At 41.9% G+C, this 14,946-nt stretch overlaps 1 protein-coding gene across 1 annotated transcript; it reads left to right on the forward strand.

The window, feature by feature from the left end:
• Nucleotides 1-1,575: 1,575 nt before the first annotated feature.
• Nucleotides 1,576-11,255, forward strand: LOC125536481 (putative MO25-like protein At5g47540). The gene is made up of 11 exons (XM_048699709.1): nucleotides 1,576-2,103; nucleotides 3,931-4,092; nucleotides 4,228-4,346; nucleotides 5,235-5,309; nucleotides 6,000-6,093; nucleotides 7,438-7,497; nucleotides 8,311-8,379; nucleotides 9,438-9,536; nucleotides 10,491-10,535; nucleotides 10,623-10,725; nucleotides 10,901-11,255. The coding sequence occupies exons 1-11, from the start codon at nucleotides 1,975-1,977 to the stop codon at nucleotides 10,957-10,959; spliced, it is 1,014 nt and encodes a 337-aa protein (XP_048555666.1). The 5' UTR covers nucleotides 1,576-1,974; the 3' UTR covers nucleotides 10,960-11,255.
• Nucleotides 11,256-14,946: the final 3,691 nt, after the last annotated feature.

Consider the following 14,946-nt stretch of genomic DNA (forward strand, 5'->3'; position numbering starts at 1 on the left):
GAATCTGATTGACGAGAGTAGCCACCCGTGAAGCGAACGCATCCACGGACTCATCATCGCCCATGACCAAAGTCTCGTAGTTCCTTAGGAGAGTTTGGAGATTGGCTTGCTTGACACGGGTGTGTCCCTCGAACATGAGCTTCAGCTTATCCCACACCTCCTTTGCCGTTGCTTTGGCGATTAGGTGCTGGAAGACATCCATCGGCATCACCGAGTAAATCGCCGACGCCGCCTGCCGATCCTTCCGGTGCTCGGCTCCCTCCTTCTTGAACGCGTCGCCTCCGGTATCCACCGCATCCCATAGCTCATTGGCACGGAGACCACACTCCATGAGGGCCTTCCAGACCCCGAAGTTCTCGCGATCAAACCGTGGATACGACGAACTCGCCGAAGCAGCAATTACTTTAGCCGCACCGGAGTACTCCGCCAACTGCTTGGTCTTCTTGTCGTCCGACATGATCCTCCGTTACTAGAAGATCAACCTTGCTCTGATACCAATTGTTGGCCCAGACCCGACGTCGAGTACTTTCCGACGACTGAAGACGACCGACGACGAACGAAGCTCGCTGACGAACTCAACGATTTACTTTACGCCGAGTGGAACTGTAGTACAAAGCTAGCCTTGTCCTTGATCGATCTTTCCTGGACGTGATGGACTAGTACTTTTAGCCATCCGAGATACCAACACAGTACGTATACAATCAATCAAAGGTACACGAATACTTTGACTCGATTTGGATAGCTACAGGCTCGTGTCGAGCCTGTCGTAACTTTGTATTGCTTTTCTGGTTGTGTTTACAAGGGGCTATACAAACATATATATAGTAGCAAGATTGGCTAGCTAACCTACTCGGTTACTACTCCTAATCCTACTAGGTGATGAATACGAAACCTACACGGACACACGCACATGTCGTGTTTAGTTCCAACAAGGTGCTCATAGGGGTAGGGTGTGCATGTGTGCATTCATAGGGGTGAGTGTATGCACGTGTATATGAGTGCTTGCGTCTGTACTGTGTTAAAAAAAGTAGTTAGCACTTTGCACTTCATCTGCACAGAGTTTTTTACTTCAACTTTTTTTTTCTAAAGTTCAAAGACGAAAATATTTTTCTTCATCTGCTGTGAGTTGCTCCTACGGTGTGGCAATGTAGCCGATGTTACTCATCAAATTCCATGGGGTCCATGCTAGGATCACCCGTGCATGGAGGGAAAAAGGGCCATAATGATGTGAAATGCACACATGCCATTAAAATTATTGCATTATTATCATATTTGATTGATGACGGCTGGCATGGACGTGTTTATAATCTTAAATTCAATTATTAGCTTATACTCCTATCATTTAGTATTTGTATATATGCAGCAATACATAAGTGGATAGGCTTGCTGGTTTAAATAGACTCGATTCAAATACGTTTGTAGTAGTACTGATTTGCATAGAGGTTTTGGATTGGATTTTAAAGCATACCGCGTGCGGCTCACCTAGGCGAAAAGTTCGGCAAGATCACGGACTCCAAAGTTGATCACCCAATTTTCTGCACACCCGGAAAGAGAAAAAAGCGGAGGAGAAAACGAGGCAGCGAGGAGCGGACGGGGCAAAGAAGCGTCGAGAAACGCACCACCACCCCCAACCGACCCCCCGCATCGTCCGTACCGGCCGGTGGATAGAGCCATAGAGGGATCTCCGATCTCGGCCCTCCTGGCCAACACCGCCCCGCGCGACGAGTCCATCGCGAGCCCGGCATCCTCTCGACGGCAAAACCTAGCCTCCCCGCCGCGTCCCGTCGGATCGCGTCCGTCCCCGAGCGGAGGAGGAGGAGGCGGGCGCCCTAGGAGGGGCATCCCGAGGTAGTCGTGGCGCTGTTCCGCGGCTGCTTCTCGTTCGGGTCGGCGGGGCGGAGAAGGCCCGCGGCCTCGCCCTTGCCATCGCCGCCGCGCGTGACCGCCGCATCGGCATCGGACGACGGCGCCAAGATGAAGGGCCTCTTCAAGTCGAAGCCGCGGACGCCGGCCGACGTGGTGCGGCAGACGCGTGAGCTCCTCATCTACGTGGACCTCCACGCCGGCTCACGCGGCGCCGACCCCAAGCGAGAGGAGGAGAAGGTGAGATCGAATCCGGCCGGCCTTCCTGTTTCGATGCCCCGTCCCTGCCCACCGATTTGGCTCGGATCGCGCATGGGAGTGGAAGCTTTTTATCCCTTGCTTGGTTTGGCCTGATTTGTGCCTCCGCACTCTTATTTCTATGAGCGTTGCAGCGGGTGGAACGTTGCTGCTTGCGTGACCGCTATGTATTATTCGTCGCTGCTCGATTTGCTGCTATTTAGGCCGTTGTAGGACTTAACTAGCTTACTTCATTATAATCTATATGATGATTACATGACTGTAGCATATTAAAAGGGGCTGGTTCAGGGAATTCAGGAAGATACGTTTTTTGGTATATGAGCATAACTAAGTTACTTAATTAGGATAATGTTGCAGATGGGGCATGTGATAGATGGTAGGCGGTTTACTCGTCGTACATAAATTCAATGTATGCTTACAATTTTGGTATATGAGCTGCAAGTCAATTGCGATAATATTTTAGATGGGGCATGTGATAGATGGTAGGCGGTTTACTCGTCATTCATAAATTCAATGTATGCTTACAATTTTGGTATATGAGCTGCAAGTCAATTACGATAATGTTGCGGACGGGCATGAGATAGATGTTCGATGGCTTGCTTGCCATCATTAATAAATTCATAATTCGATGTATGCTTCTTGTTACCGTACATTCGACGTAGGAAGTAAGCAGGATTGTGCAGCAAGAGTGAACGCCAAGCTTCTAAATTAGGACCCTCTTATCTGGGGAGCGTTCGCTTGGAGGGGTGGCATTGCGAACATTTTGATGGCATTTTTAGTTGGTTTGGGGTGGCAGTTTCTTCAGAACAGCATTTCATTTTCTGGAATGAAGGCTCAAAACTGCCATCCTCCCAGAAAATGCCATGTTCTGAAGAAACTGCCACCCTCGATACAACTGAAACTGCCATGAAAAACGTTCGAAATCCCATGCTTTCCTGGCGAACGGCCGCCAGTTAGCTTTTCCGCTAAATTGTGGGTCATGTAGTGGTCATGCCACTCAGCAAGAGCAGGGCGAGCAGAGTGGTCGGAGGTTCTGGTGAGTACATAGATTGACATGGCAGCAGCTCTCTGCATGACGTGGTACAAGGAACCTCCAAACGGTGTCGTGGGCATTCCATAGGCGCCACATCCCAACAGCAAAGGGGGAGGGATCTAGGAAATGAAGCGCTTCACTGCGATCATACAATTAAGATTACACTTGGATAGTGAAAGTGGGATCAGTGGTGGCACATAGATCGTAGGTCAGAAAGAAGTCATGGAGGCAGAGGCTAGAGCCAGTTCTGTTTCATCAACTGTCTCCCTCCACACAGCTTCCCTTCTGTGCTGTTGTAGCTGATGTACATGGGCCACAAGCTAGCTCTTCAGCCCAATTGCTGCGAAACCGTGCAGCCCAACATACATTACCATGCCCGTGAGACTTCTCTAGTGAGCTGCTGACTGTGGGCACACAATAGGGCTAACTATGAAATTATTAATCTGCAACACTAAACTATCTCAACTTAAGTAATGCTTCTTCGGGTCAGCTTCACGAGGAGTAATAACAAAGGTGCAACCACCCTGATCTATGTCTTAACTCAGCATAAAAATCTTTACTTGAGCAATGAATGTCTTCTTGGAGTAATAGTAGTGATATTCTTTTGAAGAAGATATTATTTTGAATATGTGCTAGCACATGGCCATTTGATTGCTCTGATTTTATGCATTACGCGGAACTTTGGTATTCTTCTCAAATTGTTCTGACAATAATACTTCTCGACTCAAATGATATGTTCCTGTATACTAACTGCAGCTTACATTATGTTTACGCAGATGGCAGAATTAAGCAAAAATATAAGGGATTTGAAGTGTATTCTGTATGGCAACGGCGAACAGGAGCCTGTCACTGAAGCTTGCGTGCAATTGACCCAAGAATTCTTCAGAGAGAACACTTTACGATTATTAATTATGTGTGTTCCGAAAGTAAACCTGGAGGTATTTAACTTGATTTTGTATTTTTAGATCATGACAAGAGTATATAAATATTTTATTCAATAGATACCTTTATTGTTATTATTCGGATGTCTTAATCTCATAGATAACATTTATTTGCACTTTGGATTGTTGCAGGCAAGGAAAGATTCTACTCAAATTGTTGCAAATTTGCAACGACAGCAAGTCAACTCAAGGATACTTGCATCTGAATACCTTGAGGCAAATAAAGATCTTTTGGACACCTTAATTTCTGGGTAAGTCCTAATAAGTAAATAAAAGCTACACAGCGGTGCTTCCTTTAAAAGAATGTTTCTTTCCGGAATCTTGATTTTTTATCTTCCTATTTTTATTTTGTGCTTGTTACTGCTGCTTGGGCGCTTGCATTGACCTTCATGGCTCCATGTGACTGAAAGCTGCGTGCTTCCGTGCTCCATATATCACACTTTTAACTTAATAAATCAGAATGACCAAATGAAGACGCATAATATTGTTTCCTTTAAATTTGAAGTCATACCATCGGATGCATGTATTCTTCTGGTATTTATGAAATACCCCCTCCGTCTCAAAATAAGTGTTTCAACTCTGTACTAACTCTAATACAAAGTTGTACTAAGTTTGAGACACTTATTTTGGGATACTCCCTCCGTCCGGAATTACTTGTCATCAAAATGAATGAAAATGGATGTATCTAAAACTAAAATACATCTACATACATCCATTTCAATGACAAGTATTTCCGGACGGAGGGTTTATTACTAAATATAATTTAGCGAATGTTTATGCCCCCATTAGTTCTTTTGTGGCTTGTGTCACATGATCAGTCAGTAACTGACATTCACGGCCATCTCACAGAAATAGTACTGGGATGATTGTCGAAGTTTGATCTAGCTTGAATTCCTTTGGATTCATGTTCTATTCTATTTTCATGTATCAGGCTACATGATACATGATGCTAGTGTCTTTATATTTTTGAGACATAAAATTTGGCAATACATTTGCGAAGTAAGCAACTCATCTACCAAATGTGGCCAGTTTTGGGAAGTTGCATTGGTTATATGGTTATTGTTTCCAACTATTGCTTCTGTTTTGTTAATAACTTTTGTAATACTGTTGCTTGATTCATTTATTTCTTGACCTCACAGGTACGAGGATACAGAGGTTGCTTTACATTATGGTGCAATGTTGAGGGAATGTATTCGCCATCAGAGTATTGCAAGGTGCCATTACTGGATTGGAATGTTGACATAACTGTATAAACCCATCACACATATACCTATCAACCAAGATCCGTAGGATGAAGGCTTCTTTTATGGGAGCAATACAGGATAACTCTAATGGTATCTACATTATAATAGCAATTTATAGAGAGCCCAAAAGAAAGCCAGACACAAGACACCGAAAAAGCTTTTATAAGTTGACCCCACCACTATAAAATTCTTAAGATATTTATAAAGAGGTCGAAATATGCATTCCACATTATCCACACGTACCCTTTTTTGTTGGAAAGGGTCACGGAGCACACTAGAGTTACTACCCACGAATTGAAAACTGAAAATGTATGTCGCAGACCCCTTTACGGTATACCTGTGGCTGCAAACTTTGGAGGCTGTTTTTGTGTTGGTACTTCATGCACTATATATAAAAAGTTTCGAGGGATATGTGTCAACACCATTAGAAGACAGCAGTGCATATCTAACGCCAAGGTCCTGTTGTGTGAATGGTTCTTGTATGCATGTAAAAGCAGTACCTCGCAGACATGGCGAGCTTTTGTAGTGTGATCTGGTTGATATTGGAAGTGTTTCTTGAGCTCCATTCTTCTCCAGAATAGTATATGCACTTAACAGAGCTGTATGAACTGCGAGTTGCAGAAATGATGCTTGATTATCAAAGTATTTGTTCATTGACAGGTATGTTCTAGAGTCTGATCACATGAAGAAGTTCTTTGACTATATACAAATTCCAAATTTTGACATAGCATCAGATGCTTCTGCAACCTTCAAGGTGACTTGCTTTTTCATTTCCTGCTGTTTGCTTCAAATATTGAATTATGAATTAAACAGAACTTGTGTTTGCTCAGACATTTAACCGCCTTTGAGCATTATTGCTTCTGACATCTTTCAGTTTTTTGCTATGCATAGTAATGAGCATTGATAAAATATCAATCTCATTGTTATCACTGTTACTTTGATAAGTATTCAAAAAATATATGGAAATTGATTGGGTGCCCAGTGGATGCCGTGCCCTGCACACACGGTGCGTTGGGTGTGGGTGGATGAGAATGAATGGAGATGCATGTAATAAGCATGGCAGACTGTTATCACCAGAAAATAACAGCACAAACCCATACACAATCATTATGACCTGGAAATGGTACACATGTACAGGTCGCATCCACGGAGTTAAATTTAAACTTTGAAATCGTGTGTGAGAGAGGCATTGGTGCTGCGCTTGGAGGCAGGGCACCTCTCTCATAGCTCGTCAATAGAGCGGAAGCACGTACATTCACAGCAGCTACATGCGTATATACTTGAGCACGTGCGTGTGCTACATGTTGAGCCAAGGGCATGAGCGCATGTGGCGTACTGGCGTTTGACATGCTGAAGCACAGTGACATGCATGTGCATGGGCACATATACGCACAAGCTACATGGGCACAACACAACTCCATGAGACGTACACATCCATTCACACAGAGTACAAGAGGACGCACATATGCTCCATGGACACACACTGCATCAATACACACGTAACTGTCCATGACACGCGCGCACGTTGGTCTGACGTAATTTGCATTTCTCTGGTCTATGATTTATCCATGGTGGGTCGTTCATGCATGTGTGCAAACAATATAGCTGCGCCACTTGTCCGGGCTTGCCATGCAGCCTGGCACGCGGTGGGCGCTGAGGTAGTCGGTGTGACCCAACTATCTCTGATGTGGCAGGAGTTTGGCCATTAATGGCCCGACCTGCCGACGCCCCACCTAATCGCTCCGGGCATGGTACTAGCAACATACAACACCATGCCCCCTCGGGCACCAGATAAGGTAGCGCTGTTGCTTGTTTGGTGTGGCACAATTGGCAGCTGTTGCCGTTTCAAGAAGCCATACTTTTGGAAAAACAGTTAAGCTGACTTGCTTTATCCACCCAACTTGTATCTTAGCCCTGCCAAGGATCATACAAGATGACAAAACTATATTGGCAAGGAATGACTTGACGAGTTCAAAGTTCCGAATAAAATATGGGAACATGTTGGCTTGGGTAGTTCTTAATTTTACATCCGCATTTGTGTTCCTCCTCAGATATTCACATATGGTTTTTTGCATTCATTCTCTTCTACTTGGAACAGGAACTTCTGACAAGGCATAAAGCAACCGTGGCGGAATTTCTTTCGAAGAACTATGACTGGGTCAGTACGCATTATCATTAAACTATATGCCATTAATTTACAGTATTGTATTCTACATCGTACTTCATGCCTTGGTCAGTGCCAAATTGTCAATGAGATTATTTCTGTGTATTTGCCATTAATGAATGTTCATGAACGATATGGTTCTTTATAACGCTCTCTTCATGTCATGGACATTTTGTGGATCATATGCAATTGAATGGCATTTCCTCAGTCTATAAGCTGGCTGGATTAGTAGCTTATTTTGCTATTATGATGCATTTGATGATAAGTTTCTGTTATGCATATGTAATAAATGCTATCATGCGGCATAGTTCGTACATAGTTTCTGCATTCTGTTTGGCCTCATTTGATTCTTTAGGCCCCTTTAGGATGTTTGTATTGTTTCCACTCGTAAACAAATTACAATTATAAATTACTTGTCCCAACAAATACCGTTGGATACGGCTATATTTTCATTCCTCTGCAAAAATGGTGTTTGGGAATGAAACAATGTTGCAGCTTTTTCCCCGATCCCAAAACCTTGCCTCTTTCTCCCCAAATGGGCGGTGTGCTGTTTGCCTCGCCGAGCTCGTGAGTAACTTGAGACTGATCAGGTGGAGCCTGTCCTTTCTCAGAAAAAAAATCAAGAGCTCCTGAGCAGTTTATTACTTTACGGGTGTAATCAGGGAACACTGTTTTTTGGGCTGGTTCAAAATTAGCCATCCAAAAACGTTTTTAGGCTTTCCTGTTTCTTTTTTCAGCTCTGTAAAATTACACTGGTATTGGTACCTCTATGCCAAACAGGGCCTTATCCTTTTTCCTTTTCCTCAGTTCTTTGCAGAATTCAACTCTAGGCTGCTGTCATCATCCAACTACATAACAAAAAGGCAGGCTATCAAGGTATTACTATTTTGTGTGTAGTGGCGGTAAAATTACACTAATTTTGTATGTAGTGGCGGTACTGTTTACCATCATTCTGCATTTGCTATATATTGTGCTTTTCTGTTAAAAGTTATAGTGTGTATTGTTCAGCATGCCTGACTAGTGTCAGTACTCGGTAGACTGTATGCCAAAATGCTCTCTGTAGCTTGCATGCCTTCAATCATCATTCAAATTAGCTTGCGGTGAGCTTTCATGAACCGTTTCCTGTTCTGATAGTAGCAACCAGGAACATCTCAGTTCTTGGAGTAAACTGCTGCACAGCAAGATAACTGAAAGTTGAAAATTGTGGTAAAAGTCTGTTTGATTTTTCTGATTCAAATTGAAACTTTCAATTTAAAATATACTCCCTCCGTCCCAAAATTCTTGTCTTAGATTTGTCTAAATACAGATGTATCTAATTACGATTTAGTGTTAGATACATCCGTATCTAGACAAATCTAAGACAAGAATTTTGGGACGGAGGGAGTATTAGCTAGAAGAATCAGTACCAACTAGCCTAGTACCAACTAGCAAGATCCCACACACAATCAGCACAGCCTATTCCAGGTTCTACTCCCAGAACAGGCAGTAATAAGGCATGTTCAGCCTTTCAATTTTTGGAGCTGTGGGACCCACATGGCAGAGATGTACAGTACTCCCTCCGTCCCGTAATGTAAGACGTTTCTTGACTCTAGTGTAGTGTCAAAAAACGTCTTACATTATGGGACGGAGGGAGTAGTTAGCAAAAAAGGCAGGCCGGAGATAGTCCCCTCCGCACCAAGGGAATAAAGGCGTTGCCATTTGCCACTGGCATGTTGTGTTCTGTTCATGGTTTATCAGCTTTTCAAAAACAAACATTTTGTCTGGCATTTTACTGGGATCCACTGAAAACGTCCAAAATTCTGACACCTACTTACCGTTAGGTTTTATTTAGCCGTATTAATTTATTTTCATATATCATTATTAGTTTATTGAGTATCTTGTATACATTTTCTATTGAATAAATTTTCAGTTTTAATGTTTTTGTTTTCTTCCAGCTGTTGGGAGATATGCTCCTTGATAGATCAAATTCTGCAGTCATGATGCGATATGTTGGTTCAAAGGATAATCTTATGATTCTGATGAATCTTTTAAGGGTAAGTTTGCTGCATTTATAACCTGTAAAAGTTTCAGCGTGCAACTTCTAATGTCATCATCCATGCCAGGAGGTTGCTGTTTAAAGCACATCCTAGCCTGTATTGGCTGATATTAACAAACATCCCCAATCCAACATATTATCATTGTATCTTTTCTATACTGTCCTTGCATATCCTTGGATCTGATATATCCAATATACAGCTATGCTGAAGCTGATCTGAATATGCTAGGCCTTAGGCATTTATGCATCGAAAGTTAAATTCCAAAGAAATGATAAAAACTTCCGTCATTTTTTCTGTTCGAAGGAATGCATGGAAACAGGTTTCACAATCTTATTTTGATTTTTTTTGTGAACTTCTTTGATCTAGTCTCTGAAGGGCTACCGTTACTCATTTCCTTCCAGTTTTCACTTATTCATGAAGTTTTCATGTGTAGCTGGTTAGTCTTTTTTCTTTAAACTTCACAAAATCACCATGTCATAGATAATTCCTTTGATGTGTCAGTTGCCTCTTGTATTGAAATCAGAACTCCAAACAATATTAGCTGGAGTAGACTAGCATTGGGCTTATAAGTTGGCATCCATTAATTTCACTGGGATTTCTGCTTGAAACCTAGGGAATATAAATGGTCCTTGCTGGGATATGAGAACTTTTCTCCCCAAGATCTATTATAGAATGTTGCTTATGTTCCTGCCGGTTGTGGGTTGTCCTGTGATTCAACGAATGATGGAACTTCAAAGAATAAAGATATGATGTACTTGTTATTGTCACGAACCAAATGTTGTTTTAACGGGATTCTTTGGTCATATAAAGCTACATTACCGTTCAGTTGCACGAATTTCATTCAGATGCTCATAGTTGAAATGCAGATCAGCACCTTACTGTGTCGTTGCATGATTATCTGTCAATATTACTGTGTTGTCAATTTGCTTATTATTTTCTCAAAATTTTCAGGACTCGAGCAAAAATATTCAAATAGAATCTTTTCATGTGTTCAAGGTGGGTACTGACATCGTAAATAATCTGGCTCCTGTAAATATTTGTTGTTTGTACTCATGCTGATTATCATGTTGCTACATATTTCAGCTATTTGCTGCAAATAAAAACAAACCAGCTGAGGTTGTGAACATACTAGTCACAAATCGAAGCAAGCTTCTTCGATTTTTTGCCGGATTCAAAACTGACAAAGGTAGTTGCATGCTTGTCTGTACTTATGTCTGCACCTGCTTTCTGTGGTTCAGTTTTGTTTTGAGCTTATCAGCTCGTATACGTTATTACCTCAATTGAGCCTTTGCTTATTCTAGGATTTAGTTTTTGCTTGTAACAACTCCCCATGAACTGATAGGTCGTTTACGATTTTGTAGAGGATGAGCAGTTTGAGGCAGACAAGGAGCAGGTCATAAAGGAGATATCAGCATTGTAACTTCCCTGATGTAGCTTGCGGAAGATTACAAGTTAGGCCTTGCTTAAAGTGGCCTCTCGTGTATTACTGTATTTACCTCACCACGAGAGGCTCTTGCATGGATCCACCGTAATATTTATTAGTGAAGCTGTTTGTGTAATAATAGACTTCTGTGTGTTATTATGTTGGAGTCAAGCAACGGCATGATTATAGCTGATGCTGCTACGAGGATGTGATGCTATTTATATGGTTTTGTGGTTGGTCCGAAATTGGGACAGGCGTTTTACCTTATGTTTGGGGTCCTGGCCTTATTTTAAGACACCTGGATCCTTTCATGTACATTATTCTGACATGAGAAGCCTATTGGGGGCCCGGATAGTACTAGACCGATCTAAATTGTGTTGGATCTGTTAGATGTAAAATGAGAGACAGTAGACAGATGTAGAAGTGAACAATTGTCTTTATTAATGATTGATTACAGGTATACAGCCCCGAGGGGATGCATCGAACAGACGCGAGGGTCCGGAGAGATGCGAACGAACAGTCACGCCCTTCGTGCATTGGCGGCGAGGGATAGGGCGCTGATCTGCGCCAGCTCCACCGGTCTGCCTGCGATCAGCTCCACCGGTCTGCCTGCGTCCGTTGGATTCATCCATGACATTAGGGCCTTTTTTGGTTCATAGGATAGTATTATCGTAGGAATAGGAATTTTGTAGGAAATGAGATGACATCTCAAATTCTATGAGTAGAAATAGAAAACGAGATGTTATTTAGTTGACAGCAAATGAATTTTTTTATTGAGTCTAGGCTCATTTTTATTTTCCTATAAAATGTGGAGGATAGAAACCAATCCTATGTAGGAATAAGAATCCATTCCTATGAACCAAAGGGATTTAAAAAAAAAAACTTATAAGAATCATATTCTCTAGAATTCCTATAAAATTCCTCCAAACCAAAGGAGAACTAGATCTGTCTCCTTTCAGTCATGATTGTCTCTCAGTCCCGCATCTCGCACGCGTACATGAAAAATAAAGATGCATCCACCTTCTTTTCAACTGCTCGCGCACAACTCTGTCTTCCCATGTTTCTATGCACTGACGATTGCAACACCCCATGGCACGGGTTCCAGCTCTGTGTGCAAGTGGTACCAGCACCCTGCGCTAGTCGAAAAAAATGGCCACTCGTCGTTGTAGCATTCGCGATTGGCGTCGCAGCTTTCTGCATCATCGCTCGAAGCTTTTTGAGTTGCCGTTTGCAGCTTCTGCCAACGCCGGTCATATGTGGAAAAATGGGAGGAGTATGATATTTGATATGATGCCAAGACTCCTGCAAACCTAGTGGGAAAAATAAGGAGAAAATATTGCAACATACAATAGTTATCGTCTCATTTAACTCAATATGCGAGAACCATACCAATTACATGAACATATTTATGACATGTAGAAGTTGGTAGAGACATAGAAGTTGATAGAGACTTTATGAACTAATCAGTCACATGGTTTGACTTGCAAGATATGCAATATAACGATATTGCTTATCACGTAACCTGTTTGCATCCAAGCAACACAAGTAACATTATCTTTGAGATAATGGTTGGTGGATGTAGCCACGAGGTCTGTTTCGAAGACTCTCATGAGATGGCTATCACATAGCAGGAACCCAAACCTTGTCTATGATCTGACATAGTAGGGGGATTTGATCGATGTATCCAATGATATTGGTGTCCAGATTTATCTGAAACTGAAAGATAAGGACAAAATGTTCGATGCCTTGACGATATCCAAAGATATTCTTGAGCCCCAACCAATTATGTGTGGTGGGTCCAATGGCACTAGGATGTGAAACTATATGTCCCAATATCGCATTCCCATCAAGTCATGGTTTTAATGGATCTTTCTCTACGTCTAGAGGATGAAGCGATGCGAGTTATGGATGCATAAAATTTGGCCATGATGAATTTCTTCAATATATTTTGGATATAGACAACATGGTGTACCATAATGTATGATTGAAGGTGCTCGAGGTTTTACCCACATCCTTCATCTCAAATTCCGTCATTTAGATGATCACATGCTTAACATGTGTGGATAATCATCAGTGTAGGAGTAATCCTTGTGAATAAGGAACTCACTACATCGATTGTACCAAAATATACCGACAACAATAAGCCGTATAGTGACTTACTAATTTTACACAATGTATGTTTTATTTTGCATTTCGATCCAGAAGTGAGATTCCAACGGGAACCATCTATGTCTGAATCTAATGATCCACATGAATATGTAATCACTACACCTATCAAATGCACAGATATATGATTTTGTACTGCAATGATATAAGTTATCGAAAAGAGACTCCACCTCTAAAGAATAGTTGGGTATCTGTGTGAACCCTTGTGCTACAATACTTGCTCTGTGTTTCACCACCTCGTTGTTCTCAATTCTGCTTCCAGAAGAAAACTGGTGTAGGTATTGCTTATGAATACCTTCCCATTATTGAGCAAGATTATTTCTACCTAGATTATACCCGTTGCTTGAGTTCAGTCTGAGTGTTGTTCATACTTTGCCATGGCCATGGTCTTAGGGTCTGAATCATTTGAAAGGTTTTGCAATCTAGTTGAGAAATGTACGTCGACAATTGTAGACTTCCGATTATATGTTTCTCTAGAATCTTATATCGATATATAGTTGATGGAAACATCGTTACCCATGGTGACTGCTCGCGATTTCCTAATACGGTTGAGTCGGGTATTCCGATGTCCCGATCAATGTGCGCACTATGACATGCGTTGGTGGAGGTTTCCCATCCACTAGGTGTATACTACCCATTAATTAGGTGTTTGTCAACGTGAAGTTGACTTGCATTTACTGATTCAGAGGCCTCGATACCCTTGCTTGCAAGAAGTCGAATCTTGATGTACTTTTTCCATACATCTCCTCCTGTTGCTTTGAACGGGGAGTGGAGTGGATTTTGTTGGTACCTTCACTCTTTTCAGGCATTTTTTGCAGGATTGTAGGATTGTGTGACACCTTTATAGTCAGTAAATGAATCAGGCAGGTTATTTGCAATGTGTTGCAAATCTTCTGAACTCATGGGTCAGATCTTTGAGTGCATGGATTTGAGGTAGAAATGTGTTGAATATTCCGATAATTTCCTGACATTCTTTATGGTACTTGAAATCTCCCCCTAATGCCTGGAAAAGTTCACCATTGAATCAACATACTGGCCTTAAATAACTCCTCATGTAAGGGGCTTGAGGTATTGATGGCAATACAGTTATCCCTAACATAGATCCCAAATATATGTTGAGGGGCCAATGATATATGCGGGGGTGGTGATATCGGTATGTAGCCGAGTTACCGCAGATTGCGAAATACTTGGTAGATTTCCATGTATCAAAGATAGAGGGGAATAATATTATGCAGTTTGGTCACGAGCGTGTAAAACTACATGAATCCAACGTAAAGTTAGTAAGTTGCAATTCCAGAGTAAAGATAATGCAATGAGCTTAACTCTTTGGATAAAGGATTCTACCAAACCATTTTGAGTCTAGACATTAGGACAAAGTGCTAAGCTTCTATCCTACGGCCATATTAAAGGCACGACGGAGAATTATGCAATGTTGCCCATTTGATTTGCTTGAAATCGATGGTCAGGATAATCAACAAATGGTTTTCGTGTGGATAAAGACACACTTGAGACCATCATGTAGATGTGTCTTTTAAAACCATGGAATACCCGAATAGTCTAGTCAATAGTTGGGAAGAGCCACTTACCTCGACTTGATGCATTCAAGGAGTTTGAGTGGTTCAGCATAGACTTTAAGGTGCACGAGCCTTAAAATTAGCTTCCCTGCATCACATGTAGTGCGAAAATCCAAATATTGTTAGAATTTGGCATCATAATAGTATAACCAATGGAATTGCTGATAGTTTCTGTTTCAACCCAATATCACGATGACCAAGGCGAGTATGCCAACTTTGTCATGCAGAAGACATTCTGGAAAAC

Source organism: Triticum urartu, chromosome 2, assembly GCF_003073215.2.
Source record: "Triticum urartu cultivar G1812 chromosome 2, Tu2.1, whole genome shotgun sequence".
Lineage (NCBI taxonomy): Eukaryota > Viridiplantae > Streptophyta > Magnoliopsida > Poales > Poaceae > Triticum > Triticum urartu.

Coding starts and splice junctions, on each gene's coding strand:
- LOC125536481 (XM_048699709.1), top strand. CDS start 1,975: ATGAAGGGCCTCTTCAAGTCGAAGCCGCGGACGCCGGCCGACGTGGTG. Junction 6,094..7,437: donor ATGCTTCTGCAACCTTCAAG/GTGACTTGCTTT, acceptor TACTTGGAACAG/GAACTTCTGACAAGGCATAA. Junction 9,537..10,490: donor TTCTGATGAATCTTTTAAGG/GTAAGTTTGCTG, acceptor CAAAATTTTCAG/GACTCGAGCAAAAATATTCA.